The following is a 22,427-nucleotide window of genomic DNA, read 5'->3' on the forward strand; positions in this document are numbered from 1 at the left end:
ATTGACATTTCATCTACTTTGGGAGGACAACATGCTTCCAGTCTGATCAGCCAGCTGGAAGGGAAGGGTACTAAAGGATAGGATGACTCGCTCCTCACGAACACATGGCAATAATTTACTTGGCCTTGCACCAATATAAAAAAAAAAAAGAGCCCAGACTTCAGTTTTTCAGGTTCCAAATTGGTACACCACCAAATTTAAAAAAAACCAACAACCCAAATCTGCACTGCTCGAGCAGAGCCAATGCAGAGCATCTCATATTTATTCAAATTATAAAACAGAGCTCAAGTAGGTTTTTCCCCCCGCAGTATACATGACTTCAATGTCACATATATTCCTTCATTTTGGAATCTAAATTCACCAAGCCTGAGTCTTTTTCTTGTAAAATTGTTTCAGTGTAATTTCTCCAGAATGATCACAGTGCTTTGAAAACAATATTAAAAGAGAAGAGTTCTTATTCTTTCAACTTTTCCATTAATTATCTGCACAAGATTTTGCAGAGTTAAATTAACATACAACTCAAATCACCAATCTTTCTTCCAATGGAATTTTAAGGAAGTTATTCCTATCTCAGACAGAGCAAGTTTTACAAGGCAATGGATTTCATTACTTTGTGTGTACTTGGAGAATTCATGGAAGTAATCAGATGCAGAAATGTATCCAATGTACTATCGGGCTGTCACCATCCAAAGTCCCAGTGCCACATTGGCAGCCAAAAGTGCACTGCCAGCAAGCAAGATTAAAAAGCCAACAAGCTCTCTGTTTTGTTTCTCTACAATCAGTGAAGCAAGAGTGGCTTCCAGGAAAGAGTTTAATATCCATTGACCATCCAGTGCAAAGCAGGGTACTGCATTGATAACTGCCAAGGCTCCTGACAGTGAAATTAGATATCTGGTTGAGATTAGCTAAGGAACAAAACAGAAGAATATAGGACTGTAAGAATGGCCACACTGGGTCAGACCAATGGTCCATCTAGCCCAGTATCCTGTTTTCCAACAGTGGCCGATGCCAGGTGCTTCAGATGGAATGAACAGAACAAGGCAATTATTATTCTCATCAGAGATCTAAAAACTCACCCTCAAGAGTTCAAAAAAAAAGTAACCAAAATTATTCTTATAAACATCAGGAAGCAAGGAGTTTCATTCTGAGTTAGGCATGTGGGCAAATAATCAGTTTGGGAATGGGTCAGAGCTCATGTCCTAAAGATACGCTTCGGAACTGTGGTCCAGCACACCAAAGTAGAAGCAGCCCTGTTTAAAACTAGTAATGATATCCACCTGAAATTTTGCTGGATCAGCAAACTGCAAACAATTTGTTTGTTGTTCTATGAGAACATTTCAAAGGATACTTGCACATTGTCTCTATCACCACAGGCAGATCTATGCTTAGAAAGTTATGTCGTGGTACAAAACTGCTGAGGCTCACTGAAACAAAAAGAAAATGAAAAAGCAATAAAACTGCAAATAAAACCAAATGGCAATTCAAGGGACACAGCATAATCAGTTTCAGATTAGCAGTGTATAATGGCAGATCTGATTTTTATTTGCTTTCCACACTTCTTACAGGATGAAGAACTATCCCAAATACAGATTTTTTTTTAAAAACCGCATTGGCACAATCACTTAATTATCTCTTAGTCAAATGCAGTCATAATGATGGTAGGAAAAAATCAACACGCCACATTACACAATTAGTACTTTATACTATGCATGTAACATCAAATCTAAAGCACATTATATGCTTTCAGACACATCACAACTGAACATTTGTACACCTAAAGAACATGTTGTGTAGTTTAAGCCCTGATTTGAGTAACCTTATAATGACTATTACAGCAAGAATGGCAGTTAAAGTTGTGTTAAAATTTCCATTCTAACCACGCCCCTTGTTTTTAGGTCAGGTCTGCATTAGAAATTTTTGCTAGAATCATATCGGTAAGGGGTGCTGTTCTTTATGAAACTTTTAGCAAAAATCTCTAGTGTACATGTACTTTTATCCGCCAAAAATGTCCCGTAGTCAGTTTTGCTTAGTTTATTTGGGGAATTGGCATAAACTATACTGGCAAAAGAACTCTTTAAGATGCCTCTCAACTAGGAGCGGTGTTGCCAACAAACGCTAGATATTCCAGCAAACTTTTTCTTGTGTAGACTTGACCTCCATCATTTATACCTTTCTCAAACTTTCACTTTTCATTCTGGGCAGGCAATGTAAGTCACTTGGGGTGCTAACGAGCGATGAGGAGTTCTCAGTCATTAGGCAAGTGTCTCTTGATGGTTGTCTCCATTGCCTTCAACATTTGGGTTTCTTTGAAATTGTGGAAGTTTTGTAAAGAAAACATGATTGATTGATTGACTGATTTAGTATTAGCTGGATTCCACTGAAACTCACTTTGAACCTTAACTCTATTTTAGCATAGTTGAAAAGATTTTTCTGTGAGTGCACACACCAAAATTTTGAACTGAACTTGTGTATAAGCAAAGATGCTATGCTCCAATAGATCCCATGAAGCAAAAGCATGCCCACAGGAGAGAGGTGTGTGAGGTATGAGGTGTTATACATAGGCAGGCTATAGAGATAGCAGGTGGTAGAGGGAGATGGGGAAGTTTTATCTATTGCAAAATTTGGAGTTTTGTATCTAAACAATTTTACACTAACATGGAGAAAAGATGTCTGTTTCCTGAATTCACACCTCCTGTAGTCCCCTGTATGTCCTCTGCTTTTCATAGTTCTTCACCCTCTTCCATGTCTTCCCACCTCCTTGCCTTGTGCATGCACTCCGCCCTCTCTCTCCTTGTATACTCCCCACCCATGCCTGACCCTGATCGCCTGCACTTTATCATCCATGCCATCTCTCCATTCCATGCCCCCCTGGCTCCTTAAACCTCTTCCATGTCCTTCCTTCCATGCCCCCACGGTTCTCTGTAACCCATTATAGCCAATCACTGTCTTGCCCCCTCCGAGAAACTCCTCCCACATTCTGAGACTGGGAAGCATAACTCCATGCACCCACTCAATATGCCCCACAATCCTCAAGCACCAGACCCTGCCCCACCCTTCCAGACTCCCACCCCACACATTTCCCCTCAGTTGCCTAGCCCGCAATTCATGATGATCTACCTCCAGGTCCACCCAACAGCTGCTGCAGTATATCCTAGAGCAGGGGTAGTCAACAGGCAGACCGCTGGTCAAATCTGGAGCACAGGACGCTTTTGAATGGACTCCAAAATCTTTTTATTTACTTATTATCATTATTATTATTTTTTATTATTTTATGTGGAGTCTGGACCCTGATTATACCTTGACCAAGAAATTTGGACTTTGACAAACAAAATAATTAACTATCCCTATCCTAGAGTTAGCAAAAGCACCATATATATTATAAATGGTAACGTTTATATGCAAAATTACTCCTTACATATGAAATAACTCCTTATATTTTTAATCCTCCCATAACACCCTTCACGACATTAAAATGTGCCTCTTCTTAGTGAGACCAACAAAATAAGTTTGGGGTTTGCAGGCAAAATCACTTCAAACACACGAGCCAAAAAAGACAAATGCTCAAAAAGCAAACAATGAACGTATCTAAAATACCATCACTTAAAAACTTCTTTTCCGACTTTATCAAATATCCCTGAAAAAGTCCAACCAGGGCTGAGATGGGATATGTGAGATTTAAGAGGGAATTGATACTTTTAAGGACATTATAGTCAAGGCCGACTCTACCATTTTTGCCACCCTAAGCAAAAAAAAAAAAAAGGTGCCCGAGCTGCCGAAGGGGAAAAAAAAAAGAAAAAGCCGCCCGGACTGTGCCGCCCCAAGAATGGACGGAATGCCGCCCCTTCGCATGTGCTGCCCCAGGCACGTGCTTCCTCTGCTGGTGCCTGGAGCAGGCCCTGATTATAGTAGTTTATAAGAAGAAACTAGCCTCCCATTCAAAGGGAAAATCCAGGTTATAACTGGAAGCTAGTTTCAACCTCAGCTATGGAGTAAGTACTGCTGCTCTGTACTTCAAGACTATCATGACAACAACATTAATGCAAGTAGAAAACAATGAAAAAAATCACAAGATGTTTATCTAGAGCTGTATAAAAATAAACGGTAGAAATTTAAACAATGTTATTGGAGAATAAGAAAGATTGTTTATTCACAGATTACTGTAACGCAGACACAAAAGGTGGAAGGATTAAATACAAGGCTACTCTGAAAAATGACTATGTAAAAGTGTCACCTTCTTATTTAGCACATCTGCTCCCTGTGAATATTAAGAGCCACATTGGCTTATTTTATTGACAAATGAGGGATGTTTTTAAATACTTTTAATGCTTATTTTAAAATGTATACAGCCAAGAGTGAGAGTGGGACCCTCCTCCTGCATCATCACAAAATTGTTTACCAAGTTCCAATCAGTTACACCCATGCAATCCATAGAAGAAAATGGCTTGCTTTGGGCCCTGAACCTGCACTGTACAGTGCTTTGGGCAGACAGCTGCACCTATGCACAGCCCCACTGAAGGCAATAGGGCATCTGCATGCTGCACAATGGGATTTGAGCGCTGGTTTACATTATCTTGATACTGGTGCTGATATGGTAGAGGGAAAGAACCCTATTTGACTCAGACTCTAAGCTGAGTTTGCAGTAATGGCTATTAAAGAAAAAAGCATCTTTTTACTTGCAAACTGAGCTCATTTGAGAAGGGAATCATTGAGACACAGTAAACCATTCAACCTCAATTCTGTTTTCATAAAGTAACTTTTCAGCTCAGCTCAGCAGAACTACACTTTAAGGTCACAAGTGCAGCAGCAATTTAGTAATTTCCTGATCATTTCTTTCTTGAGTGCTTGACAATAAAAAGCAGTTTTTTGGTGGAAATCCTAGTCTAGTGGGAAATGTCCACTAAAATTCCATTACTCCATCAGCAAGGTATTGCAAAACACAACAGAACAATACCAGCTGTTTGAAGAATACCTACAGTGTTGTGTGTTTTTCAGTTAGAAAGCCAAGAAAGGGGGCTTAAAATAATTATCACACACTACTCTTAGAGCTCTGGTGCACACCGAACAAAATATCAGCAAACATAAAATTAAATGTCAATGCTTCCCAGGTGGAAAAAAGACAAAAAATAACACAAAAAGACATTATATTCTGGACTTTCAGGATATACTGCAAACAATAAAGAGTAATAAATAGAATACAATAAAAATCAAATTTTAAAAGTACTCAATAATATCTGCACCAAACAACCTCTCCTCCCAGCCAAATTCCAGCCGAAGAAGATAAAGGCTGCCATCTTTATGAAAGAATCATTGTTCACACAGGGCCTGATTTTGCCATTTGTTACTCAAACTCAGCAGTACATAACTCCAGCCCTGATTCAGGAGAGCACTTGAGCTCATGCTTTAGATTACCCTTAGTTAGGAAACCACTTTAACACGTGCTTCAATTCCTTCCGAATAAGAACGCTCTTCTAAAAGGGGTCTTCATAAGGAAACCCGCTGTTTCAATGGGACCTCTCAGAGAGGGCTAGATAGGGACTTCAGGCACAGCCCTGCCAAGGGGCAGTGCACACTGTACCACCCAAGAGTAGTCCTGCGAGGCACTGTGAATCTGACACAAACCTTGGAGGCACAATTCCTCCCCGGCTTTCTCCTTGCTCCTGGAGAGGGGGCATAACTTACTACTTGTCTAAACCAGCCTCAAATCACTACCTACCGCATGCTGGCTCGGCTATTCTGGCCAGTGAGTGGGCTCTGGAGCAAAGGGTCTGCCCATTCTCCACTCACCTGCTCGTAGCAGGTAATAAACTTGCTCCCATGTGCCTGGACCCACGACCTGAATAGCCTGCATAGGAGTGAGTCAGAATCTAGCCCAGAGTAAGGAAGTACCTAACATGAGTAAAGGTGGCAGAATTTGGCCCCTGTTGTTTACAGACTGATTAGGTTTGATAACATAGGGCTAGGTTTGGATACTCTTTACTCGTGATGAATAATAACTTAATCTATTAGTTGTCTCATTTACTTTAATAGGACTTCTTGTTAAGTAAAAAACTACTCAACATGAGTAAGGGTGGCAAAACCAAGCCCTTATATATTTACAAGGAAGACGTCATGTGGACTTGTAGCAACATTTGGGTACTGGGCAGGGTTTAAAGGAACAATTGTGTATGTTGCAATCCAGGGGTTCCCTAAAGGCTTTTGAAGAGTGCTAGAGCCTTGAGCAGGTCACACATTGGACAATGCACAAATTGGACCTGTTAGGACAAGTGAGATCTGTTGAAGTGTCCCTTTCACGCTTTTTTTGAATAAGCAGTCACCTAATAGATTGTTTCGATTACAATTATACCTCTTTGCATGGTGCACATTTCACTTTTATTCCTAATTACTCCAGCATCTCCACTGGCTGTAACTAGGAAAGAAACAATAGAATGGAGCTAAGAATGGATTCTGCACAAATGAAGCAAACTGGCAAGCCCTCCAATACCTTATTCAAGCAGTCTGCCAAAGCTAACCATGCCATAACCCTCTTCATTTAAATGCTCTCATAAATAATACAAACCTGTATACTGAAGATGCATTGGGTGTCCTACAAACAACATGTCAACGTGGGGTGGATGTTTCACTCTGATTAGTCTCGTCTGATTTTCTAAAGAAGGTGTCACACACAAACTTGGAACAAAATCCTTCTGGCAATCCATGTTGGTTCGACAGACTTGGCTGGCCTCAATAGCTTTTCGTGCTGGCAGACAGGCATACTGCAAAGGACATTTTAAATAATTATCAAATTTAGGGTATTTTACAATAGATCATAAACATACTGTTCTGTATGTTTCTTTTTAAAACAGAAGAAGTTGATTCGATTTCATCGATTTGAAGACAGGATATGAAGAATATTGTTCTGATCCTTTTTGTTTTGATGCATGGGTCTATCCTTGCATGCCCTGCAGATCTCCTATACACTAACGTAGAGGTGCGAACATATTCAGACTGGCATTCTACCATTAAGGCATAGGGGCATTTGTGTGTGCATATTAAAAGCAGGATTAGTATAAACATGTACATTAGCTGAAAATTTAAATATAGGAGGGACAGGATGGTTCAAGCAGGCCCACAGGAAATACACATCACCCTACTACAGCATTGAGCTAAAGTCTGTCTATGGGGTTTTGGTTTTTATAGCCATGGTATCTGCAAATTAAAGCTTTTGTTAAAAGAAAAATCCTAAAATCTAATATGCCGGGCACTTTTGATGGCTAAGTTTTAGATCATTCTGAACTGAAGCAGCCAATGCAATGGTGCGTTCCTGAGTCTGCCTACCATACACACTCCTTCTGCAGTTTGAGAGACCAGGATCTTCTCTCCCACTCGCCACAGGACAGGGAGAGGGCAGTGGAACCCAGGAGGAAATGGAATCTTTTCTCCTCACCCCCTCCTAGAGGCTTACGGTGGCTTGCTTCTTGTTCCTCAGGGCAGGCTGGGGAACAGTTCATCCTCTCTGTCCCTGCTCAAGGAAGGGAGGCTGTCAGAGGGTTTCAGCCAACAGCCACACTGGCAGTACAGAGCCTGCACACATGGCTGTTTCTGTCTCTCCCCATTAACTGGGAATCTAGGCTCCTCCCCATGCCAGTCTCTATCATGCTGGATGGGGAAAAGCATTCAGAAGTCCCCTGCTGTTGCTGTGTAGTTCTGCAAGTAGCAGTTTAAAAAACTGCCATCTTAGACCCCTTGCACATCAAAAGCCTGAAAAAGTGTTTCCCCCTTAAACAGCAGCCATGCATCCAAGAACCTCAAAGTGCTAGAAGTGAATGACTTATCTGAACCCAGTGCAGGTCGGGGCTGTTACAGCTGATGGCTATTTGGTGTCCAAGACGAAATAAACTGATGGGTTATGTCCAATTCATAGTGGACAGGTATCCGCACAAAAAATATCACTGGAACTGGAAGCGTCACGTCACAGGGATCAAATGGATTTGGGGAATGAGCTCCTCTCTGTTTCTTGAGGTGGTGACTCCAGGTCAGGTCTGGGGAACACTGGCAGAGCACTGTTGTTACCTGCGCTTTCCTGTGGATCCTGAAAGAACTGCTGAATTTGCTCCACCACTCTCAATGTGGCATCTTTCAAAACACTTACTTTTTCAACAGGGCTCCTATATTTTAATAGAGAGACGTGTAAAATCCCCCAGCGGCACTTAACATTTTCCCATATTCTACAAGATGATTAAGTCAGAGGAGGAGGAGGAAAACGGGGGTTTCAGCCAACAGCCACTAGCAGTACAGGGTGCCAGGTGCTGAACACTCTGGGTTTTGATCCAACACAGCCCTTGCTTAACTTTAGGCATGTGTGCAGACCGCTGACTTCAGCTGTTTAATGCTGAGCATGTATTCCAATGCTTTGCTGCTTCAGGGCCTAAAGTGCTCAGACCTGGCAGCATCGAGCTCACGTTGAACAATTCCCCCTTGCTCTCGAGAGCTGCTGTTGGTCTCTTGTTCGCATGTATTTACTCACGACTGTTGTGCCTTCAGAGTATAAAATGTGGATGTGTATAAGCAAAGTAAGAAAGAACGGTCCCCTGGCGAAAGACATGTGACCAGGAGGATTGGGATCTGATTCTACCTCTACCACACATTCCTTGTGTGACCTTAGACAAGTGGTTCTCAACCCACAGCCCGCTTGCAGCCCAATCAGCACACAGCTGCAGCCCATGTGACATCCTGAGGGTCATACAGGTAAGCATATATATTGTGTGGATGTGGCCCACATAACACACAGAGAGCTGCATATGTGGCCCACAATGGCAATTAGGCTGAGAACCACTGCCTTAGGCAAATCACACAACCATACAGTCTCTCAGTTTCCTCAGCTGGAAAATAGGGATATGAATGTTTGCCTACCTCTTAGGGATGTTGTGAAACTTAGCTAATTAATATTTGTCAAGTGCTCTGAGATGCTCAGATAGAAGGTGCTACACACTGCACTGTATAATTATGTGCACATTTGTGATACCTATCTGAATATCAGCTAAAGTAACTTACCAGGTGGCTGTCCAAGTTATTGCTGTATGAAAAGCAAACATCGGTGAGGCTGCTGTTACTACAACATTCAACAGTGCCATCAAGTCTTCTGTAGACTACAGAGGAACACAACCAACTAAATTTTAGACAAGCACAGAATGACAGATTCATAATAAATCACAAAAATACATACGTCTCTGAATAAAATCAAACAATCATTTCTGTATCCTGCTGAATTATAATGAATTATTTTAATTCAGAGATCCTGATTTGGATGTCAGTGATAGTTGTAAATGAGTTTCTTCATCCTAAGAACATCACCAGACTGCAGCCATCTCTCCAACAGGCTGATCTTATCACCTTAATACATAGACTACTACAATTTTTTGAACACTGTTACAAAATAGTTTGATTTGTTGCCTGCAGCTGGCACCAATGGTGAGCAGAGGGATTCTGCTGCCTGCTGTTGCATTCCCTTCACTAGCTGTGGGAATGACCCAACTTCGAAGTATAGTTTTTAAAACATTAAAAGCTTTTAACGGACTGGGGCCCTGACAGCTCTCTGAGGTCCCTATTCAGCTAAAAGTGTGTTTTTAAACTGATTTAGTTAAACTAGTGCAAAATCCTGTGTGGACAATCATAATTTGATTTTAAATGGACTTAGTGATGCAAACTAAGGCTAGGTCTACACTACGGGGGGGGGGGGGGTGTCGACCTAAGATACGCAACTTTAGCTACGTAAATAGCGTAGCTGAAGTTGCGTATTTTAGGTCGACTTACCTGGCTGTGAGGACGGTGGCGAGTCGACCGCTGCCGCGCCACCGTCGACTCCGCTTCTGCCTCTTGCCGCGGTGGATTTCCGGAGTCGACGGCAGAGCCATCGGGGATCAATTTTATCGCATCTTCACTAGACGCGATAAGTCGATCCCCAATAAATCGATTGCTACCCGCCGATCCGGCGGGTAGTGAAGACGTGCCCTAAATGGATACCAGCCAGTTTTAACCAACACAACAGTGCCCATGTAAAGAGTTGCACCAGTTTAACTAAATTAGGTTTTTAAACCAGTGCAACTTCTATATGCAGACAAGGCTTGAGCTGCCTGCATCCTATATACCATTGTACCCTCTGAGGTCCAACAGCACAGAGTTTTGGAGCTTGGGGCTTGCAGGTGCAGAAGTGTTTTTCTTCACTGTAGCCTTAGGACTAGGCAATGACATACTTTTGATGTGTGGATGATCATGGAATTAGCTCCTTTACAAAATACATTTTAAATTGTTTTTATTTCAGAAGGCCTTTGGCACACTGATTTCTTTATGGCTTTATACCTGTTTTAGTTGTTTATTCTGTATTTGTCTTATTGTAAAGTGCCTAGCGTCCATTTGCAATATAGGCTCATTATAAATACAACATATTAACAGAAAGGATGCTGAGATGTGAACTGTTGAGATTTTGACAAACGACAGCTACTGCAGTTTGAATAACTGAGTTCATTTCATTTCAAAGGAATGACTATCACTGCTGGAGGCTCACCACTAAGAAATGCAGACAGACTCGTCTGATGGGGTGGTGGCAAGGACTGTGGGCGGTTAACACAATACACCACTGGGTTTAGAATCAACTCTGGGACTTCAGTCCAAATGGGAATACGAGGGTTACAAAATATGCAGTTTTATTACCTTTGCCTCTGAAATTACACTCCTGTGGACAGCAGGGATCTTCTTGTATTTATGTTTGGTAGGCTGGGATCTGGAAACACCGCAGCATTGCTTCTCCCTTACCCTCCCAATCCAACTAAGGGCATGTGGCAAGGCTGCCCTAACCTCCTTCGGAGAGTGACTCAAACGATTAGTTTGTCTAAATGCTTGGGATCTGACCCCTGGCATCATTTGGAGATATCAGTTTCAGATTTACATAATAGGAAAAGAGATTAATAGATTATAAAGACAGAAGGGACTACTGGGACCAGAATTAGCACTCTGAATGTCACATGAAGAGCAGTACACATCAAAAACACATGTGCACAAGCATTTGAGCTGGCCTGGCGTCCTGTTTACTTCCAAGTATAATGCAAAAGGTTGGTAACAATCTTTGAAGCTCAAATGGTCTAGAACCTGGTTATCCGACAGACTGCCAACCTCTCTCTACTGAGTTAGGGCAGTTAAGAATGACTGCAAGGTGACTGCTGTCCAGTCAAAGTTAAAACAAACTTCCCGAGGTTGGTGTGGGAGGATTTGTTCAGCTGAGGACGCTCTCCTTTGGAATTCAGTCCCCATCACAGTTTGCTTGAACCAAACCCTAAAAAGTTCCTGGGCATCATGCAAGACATGGTTTAGTCTGTGTTTAGTTTAGTTTAGCTTGATTTTTAATTTTTTGTTTTACTTAGATTTTGCTTGTTGTCCTAGTTTTACTTAATCTATATTCTTCATTAAGGGCCAAGCTCTTATAGTAAAAGGCACTGTAATGTATGAACAAAACCAGAAAGGGATAGAAGACTAACCTCTAGATCAGTGGTCACCAACTAGTCAATCGCGATCAACTGGTCATCCTGATGACTCTCCCAGTTGATTGTGATCTCTGGCTGATAAAAGTCTGGTGGTGTAGCAGGGTTGCCGCTAAGGCAAGATCCCTGCCTGCCCTGGCCCCATGCCGCTCCCGGAAGCGGCCAGCATGACCCCGCGGGTGGGGAGTGGCAGGAGTATCCACACGCTGCTCCTGCCTGCAAGCACCGCCCCCGCAGCTTCCATTGGGTGGGAATGGGGAACTATGGCCAATGGAACTGCAGGGACGGTGCCTGCAGAGAGGGGTAGTGCGCAGAGCCACGTGCTGCCCCGCAGGGCACGTTGGCCCCTTCCAGGAGCGGCGTGAGGCTGGGGCACTTAGCTTTGCTGCGCTGCCGACCGGGAGCTGCTTGAGGCCAACCCTCAGCCCTGAGCCCCCTCCAGGAGTCTGCATCCCAAACCCCTCCTGCACTATGAACCCCCTACTGCACCCCGAGTCCCTGCCCCAGCACTGAGCCCCCTTCCAGAGCCAGCACCCCATACTCCCTCCTGCACCCCAGCACTCTGCCCCTGCCTGGAGCCCCCTCCTGCATCCAAACTCCCTCCCAGAGCTTGGACCCTGCACCCCCTCCTGCACCCCAAGCTCCTGCCCCAGTCTCAGCCCGGAGCCCCCTCCCACACTCTGAACCCCTTGGCCCCAGCCCAGAGCCCACACCCCCTCCTGAACCCCAACACCCTACCCCAGCCTGGTGAAAGTGAGTGACCGTGGGGTAGAGTGAGTGACGGGGGTGGGGGGAGGGAGAACAGAGTGAGTGGGGTGGGGCTTCGGGGAAGGGGCGGGGTGGATCCTGGGTTGCACATAAATTCAAAAAGTGATCTTGTGCGTAAAAAGGTTGGAGAGCACTGCTCTAGATGGAACACCCAGAATCAAGAAATAGAAATAATTCCCAATTCACAAAGATTTTGTAAAAAAAAAAAAAAAATTAAAAACAGCCCTTATCATAGTGGGATGATCTGCAATAGCAATCATAATACAGAGCACTGTTACCTTATACCCTACACACCTTCACAGCATTCATGTTTTCCTACCAAATCAGTCAAAGCAATAAGCCAACCTAGGAATTCACTACTGCAGAAGGTCCCCGAGATGAACACTGTAGCTGGATTATTACTGGCAACAACTGTATATGCAATCTTACAAAGAGGTAATCAAAGCTCATTCATCATTCCACACACTAAAATGACCAGAAGATAAGAGAAATTAATTCTTCTTCCACCTCCTCAAAAAGGAATTGCATATTGGTCAATGACAAAGACAGGATACCAGACTTGATGAACCAAAAATCTGACCCATTAACAAATCCTAAATCAAACTTAATCTTTAAGAGATGATGAAATTATAATAGACAGTACTTATAAGGAGCATTTATAAGGAGTATACAAATAATCATACCCCTGGCTGGGAAGCTTAACTGCTGTAGGGTTGCTGCATTTATGCAGTACCCAATTTGTGTCTTCCGCGAGATCTCTCCTAGGCAGGAATTCCAGTCTTCCACACCACGAACTGAGCAGTCTTGCAGATTAGTTACAAGGTCCCCTACAAAAAGACCTCTAGGTCCATTGGCAGGAGAATCCTGCGAAGGAAAAAGGAAGTCAGACACACTACCATTCTTAATAATGCTGGGATTAGTTTATAGTTCTTCTGAATGTCCAACAGACACTTAAGCTAATAAACTATTTTTTGAAGAAAGAGAAAACCTCAGAATTTATTAGACCTGATTATTTTAATCTTAGGCAGGGCATTATGAAAACAAACTCCTCCACAAAGAGCCTCTCATTTCATATACAAGTAAACCTCAATTATCCAAATCTCTCAAGGGACATCTGAAATCCTCAAGCAATTAGTTTCATTCAAATGAATGTTTTGTTTGCTTTTTAAAAAACTCATTTTAGATTCAAGAAACAGAAGCTGACGCCTCAGAGTTTCGGACAAGCAGGGCTCACCTATACTTCTGGGGGAGTGAAGCCATAATGTTGGAGAACACCAGGGAATCCTCCCTTTCTCTTCCCACATAGGTCCTCAGTTATGTCAGCTCCTTTTTTATCCCAGAAAGGTAAAAGTGACAGGCATCAAGTCTATCAATCATGCTCTGAGTAGCTGATTATTCAAGAGATATGAAGTACTCCCTTTCCAGAAGCTCAGCAAGCTGCCTCCATTGTGCTCCCAGGTCCTACTGACCCAGAGAGCGAAGGATCAACCTCACAGTCTTAACTCTGATCTCTCACGTTACACTGACACTGGGTCACTGAACCAGTGTGGTCGTTATTCTCTCTCATTAGCTGGGACTGACTTCAGTTTAATTTAACAAAACTAAGGCTGCAAGTTCATTATAGATTTTTACTATCATTGAAAATCAGGGCATTGTCATCTAAACAGTGTGTGTTTCTCAAAGAACACAGTATAGTGGATCCTGTGGAGTATTGCAGGATTTTTTAAAAATGTTTTTCAGTTCACCTAGTGGCAGCCTATACTACACAAAAGCCCCAGTCCTGCCACTGGATCCATGCAAGTGGATCCTGGAACCATCACAAAACTTAACTGAAGTTCACTCTAGTGTATGTGTTTGCAGGATTGGGGCCCAAGCTTGGACTACATATGGGAGCAAGGGAGAGGAACAAAATCAACTGCCTGTTCTACTTCAAGTGTAAATAAACCCAGTCAAGGTCATGTGAGAATGCACAAAATTCTCCATCATTTTTTAAAAACTGTACTTGTTTTTTCTAGCATGTTAACCATCATAATCAGACTGTATTATATGCAAGATTGTCCTGTGACAGTGAAATATAAATATAAAAGTATCTGTCTATACAGAAAATTAAACAAATGGAAAAACTTCATTAACTAAGTGTTAAGGCTGTATAATCCAAAAGTCTACTAATCTAACATCAGAAAGAAAGGAAATATTCAGTTAAGGTAAATAGATAAAAATACATCTTTATTCATTAAATAAAATAAGTTTAAGATTAAAATAAAACAAATGAAAAACAGGCAAATCAACCTGTAAAATTCACCACTACCATTTTTAATTAATTGACGTATAATACTTCTTATTCATGTGTAATTTGTGTTGCTTTAAGTAAAAACACTAATAATTTGAAATGTTAATAAAATACACATAGTAAATTATATTAACTTGGTAGTTAAAGAATAGTCTTTATAGACCATTTCTTTTTGTTGTTTGAGTTATCAGAAGGAGGGTAGGATTTCCAAAAGTGCCAAAGGGACTTAGAAGCATAAGTCCAGTTGACAGTCACTGGGATTTGTGTTTCTAACTCACTTTGGATACCCTATCCAAAATGTTTTATGGTCCAATACTGAAATTTTTTATAAATGCTAGTTCTGTGGTTTAATAAAGTATGTTTGTCTATATGATTTCTTTACGCAACCTTAACTGAAGCAACATTCTTTTCAAATGCTGGAAGAAGGATTTTTACACTGTTCATGCAGTGATCAAATTTTAGCCAATGAAATGTTTCAGGTCACTTAGCATATAATAAATCATTCAAGACCTGTTCATACCTCTGTGACCTCAGTGACAAGTGCCCCAACACCTGTGTAGTAAAATGGGAAAAGAATTGCTGGCAGCAGGAACAGAACTATGAGACTCGCAACACCAAGAACAAAATTATGCCAGACACCTACAAAGAGAATAAAAAATATTAACCTTTTAAGGAAACACTGGCACAAGTAACTAACAAAAAAGTGTTTCTGAACTGTAAAATATCAGTGTCTTTCCAACTAACTTTCCTGAAATGACTGCAAGTAGCTATGAACACGAGTAGCCTGCTGATTTATGGATAAAGGCCCCGATCCTACAAAGACTTGAGCACATGAATTACTTTACAAACATGAGTAGCCCCCTTGATGTCAATGAGACTATTCACATTCATAAAGTTATTCAGGTGCTTAAGTCTTTATAGTATTAGAGCCAAAGCAAGTACTCTTTTGGTCGTGCAGCTTTAGAGTTTCTTTAAAAAAAACCCATAGCAATCATGCTGATATCTGCCACATAGAATTCACATCGCCACATAATTCAAATGGAAGAGAGAGGAACTGGGGTGGTTTAATTTTTATTAAACTGATAATCAACTACTATACAATGACTTTTCTTTATGCAGTGGTACCATATATTCAGTGGGGGAGAATATAAGTCCAAAAAAGGAAGCAGGGAAGAGACTGATACACTAAGGGTACGTCTATACTTACCCGCTGGTTCGGCGGCAAGCAATCGATCTTCTGGGATCGATTTATCGCATCTTGTCTAGACGCGATAAATCGATCCCGGAAGTGCTCGCTGTCGATGCCGGTAATCCTGCTCCGCGAGAGGAGTAGGCGGAGTCGACGGGGGAGCCTGCTTGCCGCGTGTGGACCCGCGGTAAGTACCTTTACGTTCGAACTAAGATACGTTGACTTCAGCTACGTTATTCACGTAGTTGAAGTTGCGTATCTTAGTTCGAACTGGGGGCTTAGTGTGGACCAGCCCCAAGTCCTTAATAAAACACTTATAAAATGTTGAGTGGAAAAATCTGGGCCCGAAACTGTCCCAGGAAACTAGCTTGTGCAATCAGAACTTCCTAGTCTATCACTTTTCTTACTAAGGCAAACATAAGCTTCACAGGAGGCTGAGTGAACTTAGGAAGCCAAAAACAGGGTTACTTTCAACACCTAGCACAGAAATTTTCCAGTTCTACTTGTTTGCTTGGACAAGTATTCTGTGTGGCCAATTCATAGCAACTTTCCAGTGATGGAGTTTCCTTACAGTATCTTATCTTGTTGAGAAGGATATGATCCAATTCCACATTTACAGTACTGTAATGATTTATTGCCTAAGAGAAAGATTAATCTCAAAATCTTTTAAACTCAATCCCCCCCCCCCCCCACTGTATATAATGGAGCAATCATAAAATGCAATGGAATCTCATGATAATCCCTTGGGATACTCACTGTGAGTCATCGTTATGAGTCTTATACAATTTGATTTCTCCTTCAGGATTCTGAGGCCACAGAAAGGGAACATGAACCAAAGTTCTATCTGTGCAATGCTCAAGTTTGTCGTCATTTCCATTAATAGCTCTTTTTTAAAGGGATTTCTTTCCATGTGGGTTTTAAATCACATCTGGCTGAAACTAAAATTGGCACCTAAACTATAAGCCTGAACATTAATTCCCCTCATCCTAAAATAAAATAATCAAAACAAAAGTATAAATCAAATCGGCAACAGCCATTTTATTTTAGCTTTCACGCCATTTTTTAAAAAAACAACACAACTGTTTTAGTACAGTTTGTAATACAGACAACTTGTGTTCGAGTTTCTTTTCATTTTTCATCTCTCTCAAATTTTATACATTTCCACTGACATCAATGCAGTCTATGGAAGAACCCTATATAAATCAGACTACTAAACGATGGATTACACTGCTCTACAGCCAAAATGCTTCTGAAATAAATGTAGTCAAACTTTACTAATTCTGGGTCGCTGAGAACGAAAATGATGCTTAAAATTGTTGATTGGCTCTAGTTTTCAAGATATGCTATTGGGTTAGTATATACGACCCTTGACTTGGGAATGGGGGCGGATAAGTGAGTTATAAAGGGAAAGGATCTCAATTTAAACCAGAAATGACTAAAATACATCTTTGACTGGATCTATGAATAAATCTATGACTGGGTTTGGACAGTACTTGCTTTTTAGGCCAAACAATGAATGATGCAATCTGAAGCTGATATTGCGTCATACATGATATGAATTGCATCATGTTATTCCTAGAAGTCATGGATGATGCAATCATAATGAAGCTTACATCACTCTGCTGAACAAATTGCCCTATATCAGCTCTAGAAATCATACAGTGTCGTACTCTCTTATTTGTCAGTGTTTGATTTTGCAAAGGGACACATTTCTGTTTAGCCAAAGTGAGCAGAGATGCCTCGTACTTGTGTGAACAGTGCAGATAACTTCTGCTATGTTTGTGGTGAAGTGACTTTTGCATCGCAAAAGCGCAGTATAACCACTATGGTTAAGAAAGCCTATCACCTTTATTTTGGCTGCAAAATTGGAGATCAGGACAAGAGGTGGGCCCCACACATATGCTGCAACACTTGTGCAACAAATCTTCGCCAGTGGTTGAACAGGAAAAGGAAATCTATGCCTTTTGCAGTGCCAATGATTTAGAGAGAGCCAACAGATCATACCAGCAATTGTTACTTCTGCATGGTGCCTCCAGTTGGGAAAGGTGTGTCAAAGAAGAAAAAGTGGACTGTGCATTATCCAAACATTCCATCAGCTATACGCCCAGTACCCCACGGAGAAGGACTGCCGGTTCCTGATGCACCAGAATCATTCTCACTTGAGTCAGACGAGGAAGAGGAAGAGGATGAAACTTCTGGTCCTGAACCATCAATGTCACAGGACCCACATTTTCTCCCATCCTCCTCCTCTGAACCACACCTCATAACACAAGGTGAACTGAATGACCTTGTCAGGGATTTGGAACTACCCAAGAGTAAGGCAGAGCTGTTGGGCTCCAGACTACAGCAGTGGAATCTCCTGGCAGGTGATGTTAGGGTTTCCATGTTCCGTGACCGTCAAAAGGATCTTGTCCCATTCTTCTTCATGGAAGGTGATCTTGTAGCCTGCAACAACATCGATGGTGTGATGGCAGCCCTCAACATCGTTCACGATCCAGATGAGTGGAGACTGTTGATTGATTCATCGAAGACGAGTCTTAAAGCTGTTTTACTGCATAATGGCAATGTTTTGCCATCAATTCCAGTTGGTCATGCAGTCCATATGAAGGAAACCTATGACAACATGAAACAACTTTTGAGGTGCATAAACTATGACCAACATCAGTGGCAGCTTTGTGGCGATCTGAAGGTTGTTGCTCTCTTGCTTGGTCTGCAGACTGGATACACAAAGTACTGCTGTTTTCTCTGCGAATGGGATAGTCGTGCAAGAGATTCCCACTACATCAAGAAAGATTGGCCACTCCGACAGTCATTGGAGCCTGGGAGGAAAAGTGTTCAGCATCCACCACTTGTTGAATCAAGGAAGTTTTTGTTCCCACCCTTACACATCAAGCTGGGTCTGATGAAGAACTTAGTCAAGGCCATTGACAAAACACAAGCAGCTTTCAAGTACCTCCGTGGAAAATTTCCAAGGTTAAGTGAAGCTAAGATAAAGGAAGGTGTCTTTGTTGGTCCTCAGATTCGTGAACTTCTTCGAGATGATGCATTTGACCATGCACTGCGTGGCAAGGAAAAGACGGCATGGAAAGCCTTCCAGTTAGTGGCAATAAATTTTCTCGGAAACAACAAGGCAGACAACTACAGGTTGTTGGTGGAAAACCTCCTCAAGGCATACAAAAGCCTTGGTTGCAACATGTCACTAAAGATACATTTTTTGCACTCTCATCTAGATTTTTTTCCACCGAACTGCGGAGCAGTGAGCGACGAGCACGGCGAGCGATTTCACCAGGACATTGCAACAATGGAGAAACGCTATCAGGGCAAATGGAGCCCATCAATGCTTGCAGACTATTCCTGGACAGTGACAAGAGATGCTCCATTTAATGAATACAAGAGACAAGCCAAGAAGCGCCGAGTAAACACTGAATAGGACTAAACTATGTACAGAATAGTTTTTTGCCTTTTGTTTCATAATAAATTTTATTTATATAACCCTTTTGCTGATTTTTAAAGTGTTACATAAACAGGACAGGTGAAATATTATCATGTAAAGCAACCATAAACACATGAAAAGACCTAGGTTTACAATTTATGATTAAAACTCTACTATCTACACAATATACATAGACATAAAATGTAAAAACTGAAATATCTTAGAAACAGTAGCCAATCAGTTGTTTTAATTGTGATATTTGAATTCAGCACATCAAAATACATAATAAATAGCACATTTTATCTCTGAAGCAGATGACTTATCAAAAACTGTAGACCAGTGTTATTAGATACCATCAAAAAGCAAGAAGTTTAAGAGGCTGATCCTCCTATGCCTTGCACCTTGCAAAGCAAGAGTAAAAAGCTACCATTTTGATTTTGGCAGCCTGTTACAAGGCAGTGGAGAAGCTGATCCTCAAAGTTTATGATGAAAGATTTGTGTAAATACTAAAGAAATAAAAGGAGAAAGTTAGGAAAGAAGAGAGGGAGGAAAAACTAAACAGGATAAAAAAAAAAGAACCACTGATGTACAGTTCATTATGTGGGAATGGGGCAGAGAAATCTAGAGGAGGGAGTGATCTTATCCATTCCAGACACTGCAAGGCAAAAAAGGTCTGAAAGGGAGAGGCTGGGAGGTCAACTTAATTTTGTCAAAATATTTACATTCCTTAAAGGTAAATCTCAGGCAGCACCCTTGATGATGTCTTTGATATGTTTAAAAAGACAAAGACTTCAGAAAGCAACAACAAAAAACAAACCCAACCTGAGGACTCAAACAATTTCTTAAAATCTACTTAATTCTCATTAAAAAGTACATACATTCCAATGACGTTTCAAAGATGCTACAAGATATGTACCCGCCTCTGAGAAAATATTTTTTTACTTGGGGAAATAAATAGATAACATGGAATTCCTTTGCTTTTATCCAAATCTCAACCTTTATTTTAACACTCATTCAATATTATTGAACTTCATGATGCCATCTGCTGCACAACAAATATACTTTTTATCTCAAAAGTTTGAAAGGCCTACAAAAGAAACTTTCAATGTATATTCCCTACTTCTTCAGCAATCATAATAAAATCTGATTTCTGTTATTTAAACTTAGATTTCAGGTCTTCAAAAATTGGAGTAAGCTCATTCAGTTCCTCAAATAAACAATCAATAAGCAATGCCAAACAATGAAGCTTTTAGTAAAATGTAATGCACAATATGCTTAATCCTCATTAAATACTCCAATCATCTTTTAAAATGCATTATTAGCTGTATCAAAATGCACTTATTTGATACAATTAACTGATAACTGTTCACTCAAGTATGGCCATGGCAATCTGCCTCTATTGTTACCCGTCATCACTACATACATTTCATTTTCCTGTTTCAAGTTTGGCAAGAGTTGTTCTTTAGGGTTACCATACGTCCGGATTTTCCCGGACATGTCCGGCTTTTTGGTCCTCAAATCCCCGTCCAGGAGGAATTTCCAAAAAGCCGAACATGTCCGGGAAAATAGGGAGGCATGGTAAGGGGACCGCCTCCTCCCCAGGGTTCAACTTCCCCGGCTCCCGCCGCTCTCCCCAGCACAGCAGCAGCCGGAGCCCGGAAGGAGGCAGCTGCGAGCTGGGATGCCGCTGGCCGGCGCCGCTCAGCCAGGCCCGGGGCCGGGCCGGAGCCGCGTGGCCGGGGCCGGTGGGGCCGGGAGTGCTCGGCCGCCGGCCGGGGGTGCTTGGCCGGAATTGGGGCCCGAGCCGAGCCGGAGCTGCCGGGGCCGGGCTGGAGCTGCTCGGCCGGGCCGGTGGGGCCGGAGCTGCTCGGCCGGGCCGGTGGGGCCGGAGCTGCTCGGCCGCTGGCTGGAACCGGGGCCCGAGCCGAGCTGGGCCGGAGCGACCGGGGCTGGGGGTGCTCGGCCGCTGGCCGGAACCGGGGCACAAGCCGAGCCGGAGCGACCGGGGCTGGGGGTGCTCGGCTGGCGCTGGGGGTGCTCGGCCGGCGCCCTAGGGCCCAAGCCGGGCCGGGGCCGCCGGGGCAAGAGCCTCTTGGCCAGCCGCCGGAGGGAGCCGCTCGGCCTGGGGGGCCAGACTGGGCCGCGTCTCCTCGTGCCCGCCCCACCAACCCCAGCCCCAGCTTACCTGCTGCCTGCCTGTTTCAGGCTTCCCGCGAACATTTGATTCGCGGGAAGCAGGGGAGGGGGAGCGTTCAGGGAAGGGGGTGGAGACTTTGGGGAAGGGGCGGAGTTGGGGCAGGGCCGGGGAAGGGGCGGAGTTGGGCCGGGGCCCCTTGGAGCGTCCTCTTTTTCAGGGGCTCCAATATGGTAACCCTATGTTCTTGGCATTTATTAGTCAACAAAAAACAGAATTCATTTTTTAATCATAGCTTACAAATGTTATTGGCTACCATACAGAATGCAATGGTGGGGAGCAGTTGCAATGAAGACCCTTCCTCTTTTTCAATTCTGTCTAGGCTAGCTGGGTTTGACCTGGACTATGTTTGATTTTTAAAGAAATGGTCAGCTTAAAAGAAAAAGAAAAAAAAAAAAAAAAGGTCAACATATCTACACTGAAAGTTTTTGGTTTATTGATATGTTTGGGATATAGAATTATTTGCTTAGCTTTGGTGTGCTCTTCTTAAAATCTCTTTTGCAACAAATTACAGCTACAGTACTCAGTGAAACAACAGATTTCCAGAGTCTTTATAAAGCAGCAGTACACTAGGCAGACCAACATACCACTTTCCCCAGTGTCTCCAAATTCCTACAGCATTGGTGGAGGAGCTCCACTGTGTGGTAGCTGCAGGTCTCTCTGATCCAAGGAGCACCAGACAGGTGATAGAGTTTATAACTCCAGGATCATTTTGAACTACAAGCTGAATAAAGAATGTTGTGTTTCCTTTTGTGTGTGTTTCAGCCCCCTTTCCTTCCCGAGGGCAACCTTAAAATCATAGAATAGATCAGCAGTTCTCAACCGTACTGTACTGGCTATTCATTATGCGGCTAGTGTGCTTCAAGGCTTTACTATTAGTATTTAGAAATATACAAAATAAAGAATATAGGCCATGTCCACTTAAAAGATGCTTTCTATTGCTCTAGATCAAGCCACTGAAGTTGAAGTTAGAAAGTTTGGTGCTGCTGACCATTCCAAAGCATACAGTATCATTTTTTTTAAATGGAAAAGGGAATTTAAGA

The 22,427-nt window shown here is 42.4% G+C and overlaps 1 protein-coding gene across 1 annotated transcript in view; it reads right to left on the reverse strand.

Annotated features, from left to right (window-relative positions):
- Positions 1-668: 668 nt before the first annotated feature.
- MBTPS2 (membrane bound transcription factor peptidase, site 2) overlaps positions 669-22,427 on the reverse strand; it is a 42,767-nt gene continuing 21,008 nt past the window's right edge. The window contains exons 6-11 of the mRNA XM_065423380.1: positions 15,089-15,207; positions 12,962-13,142; positions 9,031-9,125; positions 6,557-6,752; positions 1,349-1,424; positions 669-891 (exon numbers count right to left, since the gene is read on the reverse strand). Of these exons, the coding sequence (XP_065279452.1) occupies positions 669-891; positions 1,349-1,424; positions 6,557-6,752; positions 9,031-9,125; positions 12,962-13,142; positions 15,089-15,207 (890 nt within the window). The remainder of the gene's footprint in view (positions 892-1,348; positions 1,425-6,556; positions 6,753-9,030; positions 9,126-12,961; positions 13,143-15,088; positions 15,208-22,427) is intronic.

Source organism: Emys orbicularis, chromosome 1 (assembly GCF_028017835.1).
Source record: "Emys orbicularis isolate rEmyOrb1 chromosome 1, rEmyOrb1.hap1, whole genome shotgun sequence".
In the NCBI taxonomy this organism is placed as follows: Eukaryota; Metazoa; Chordata; order Testudines; family Emydidae; genus Emys; species Emys orbicularis.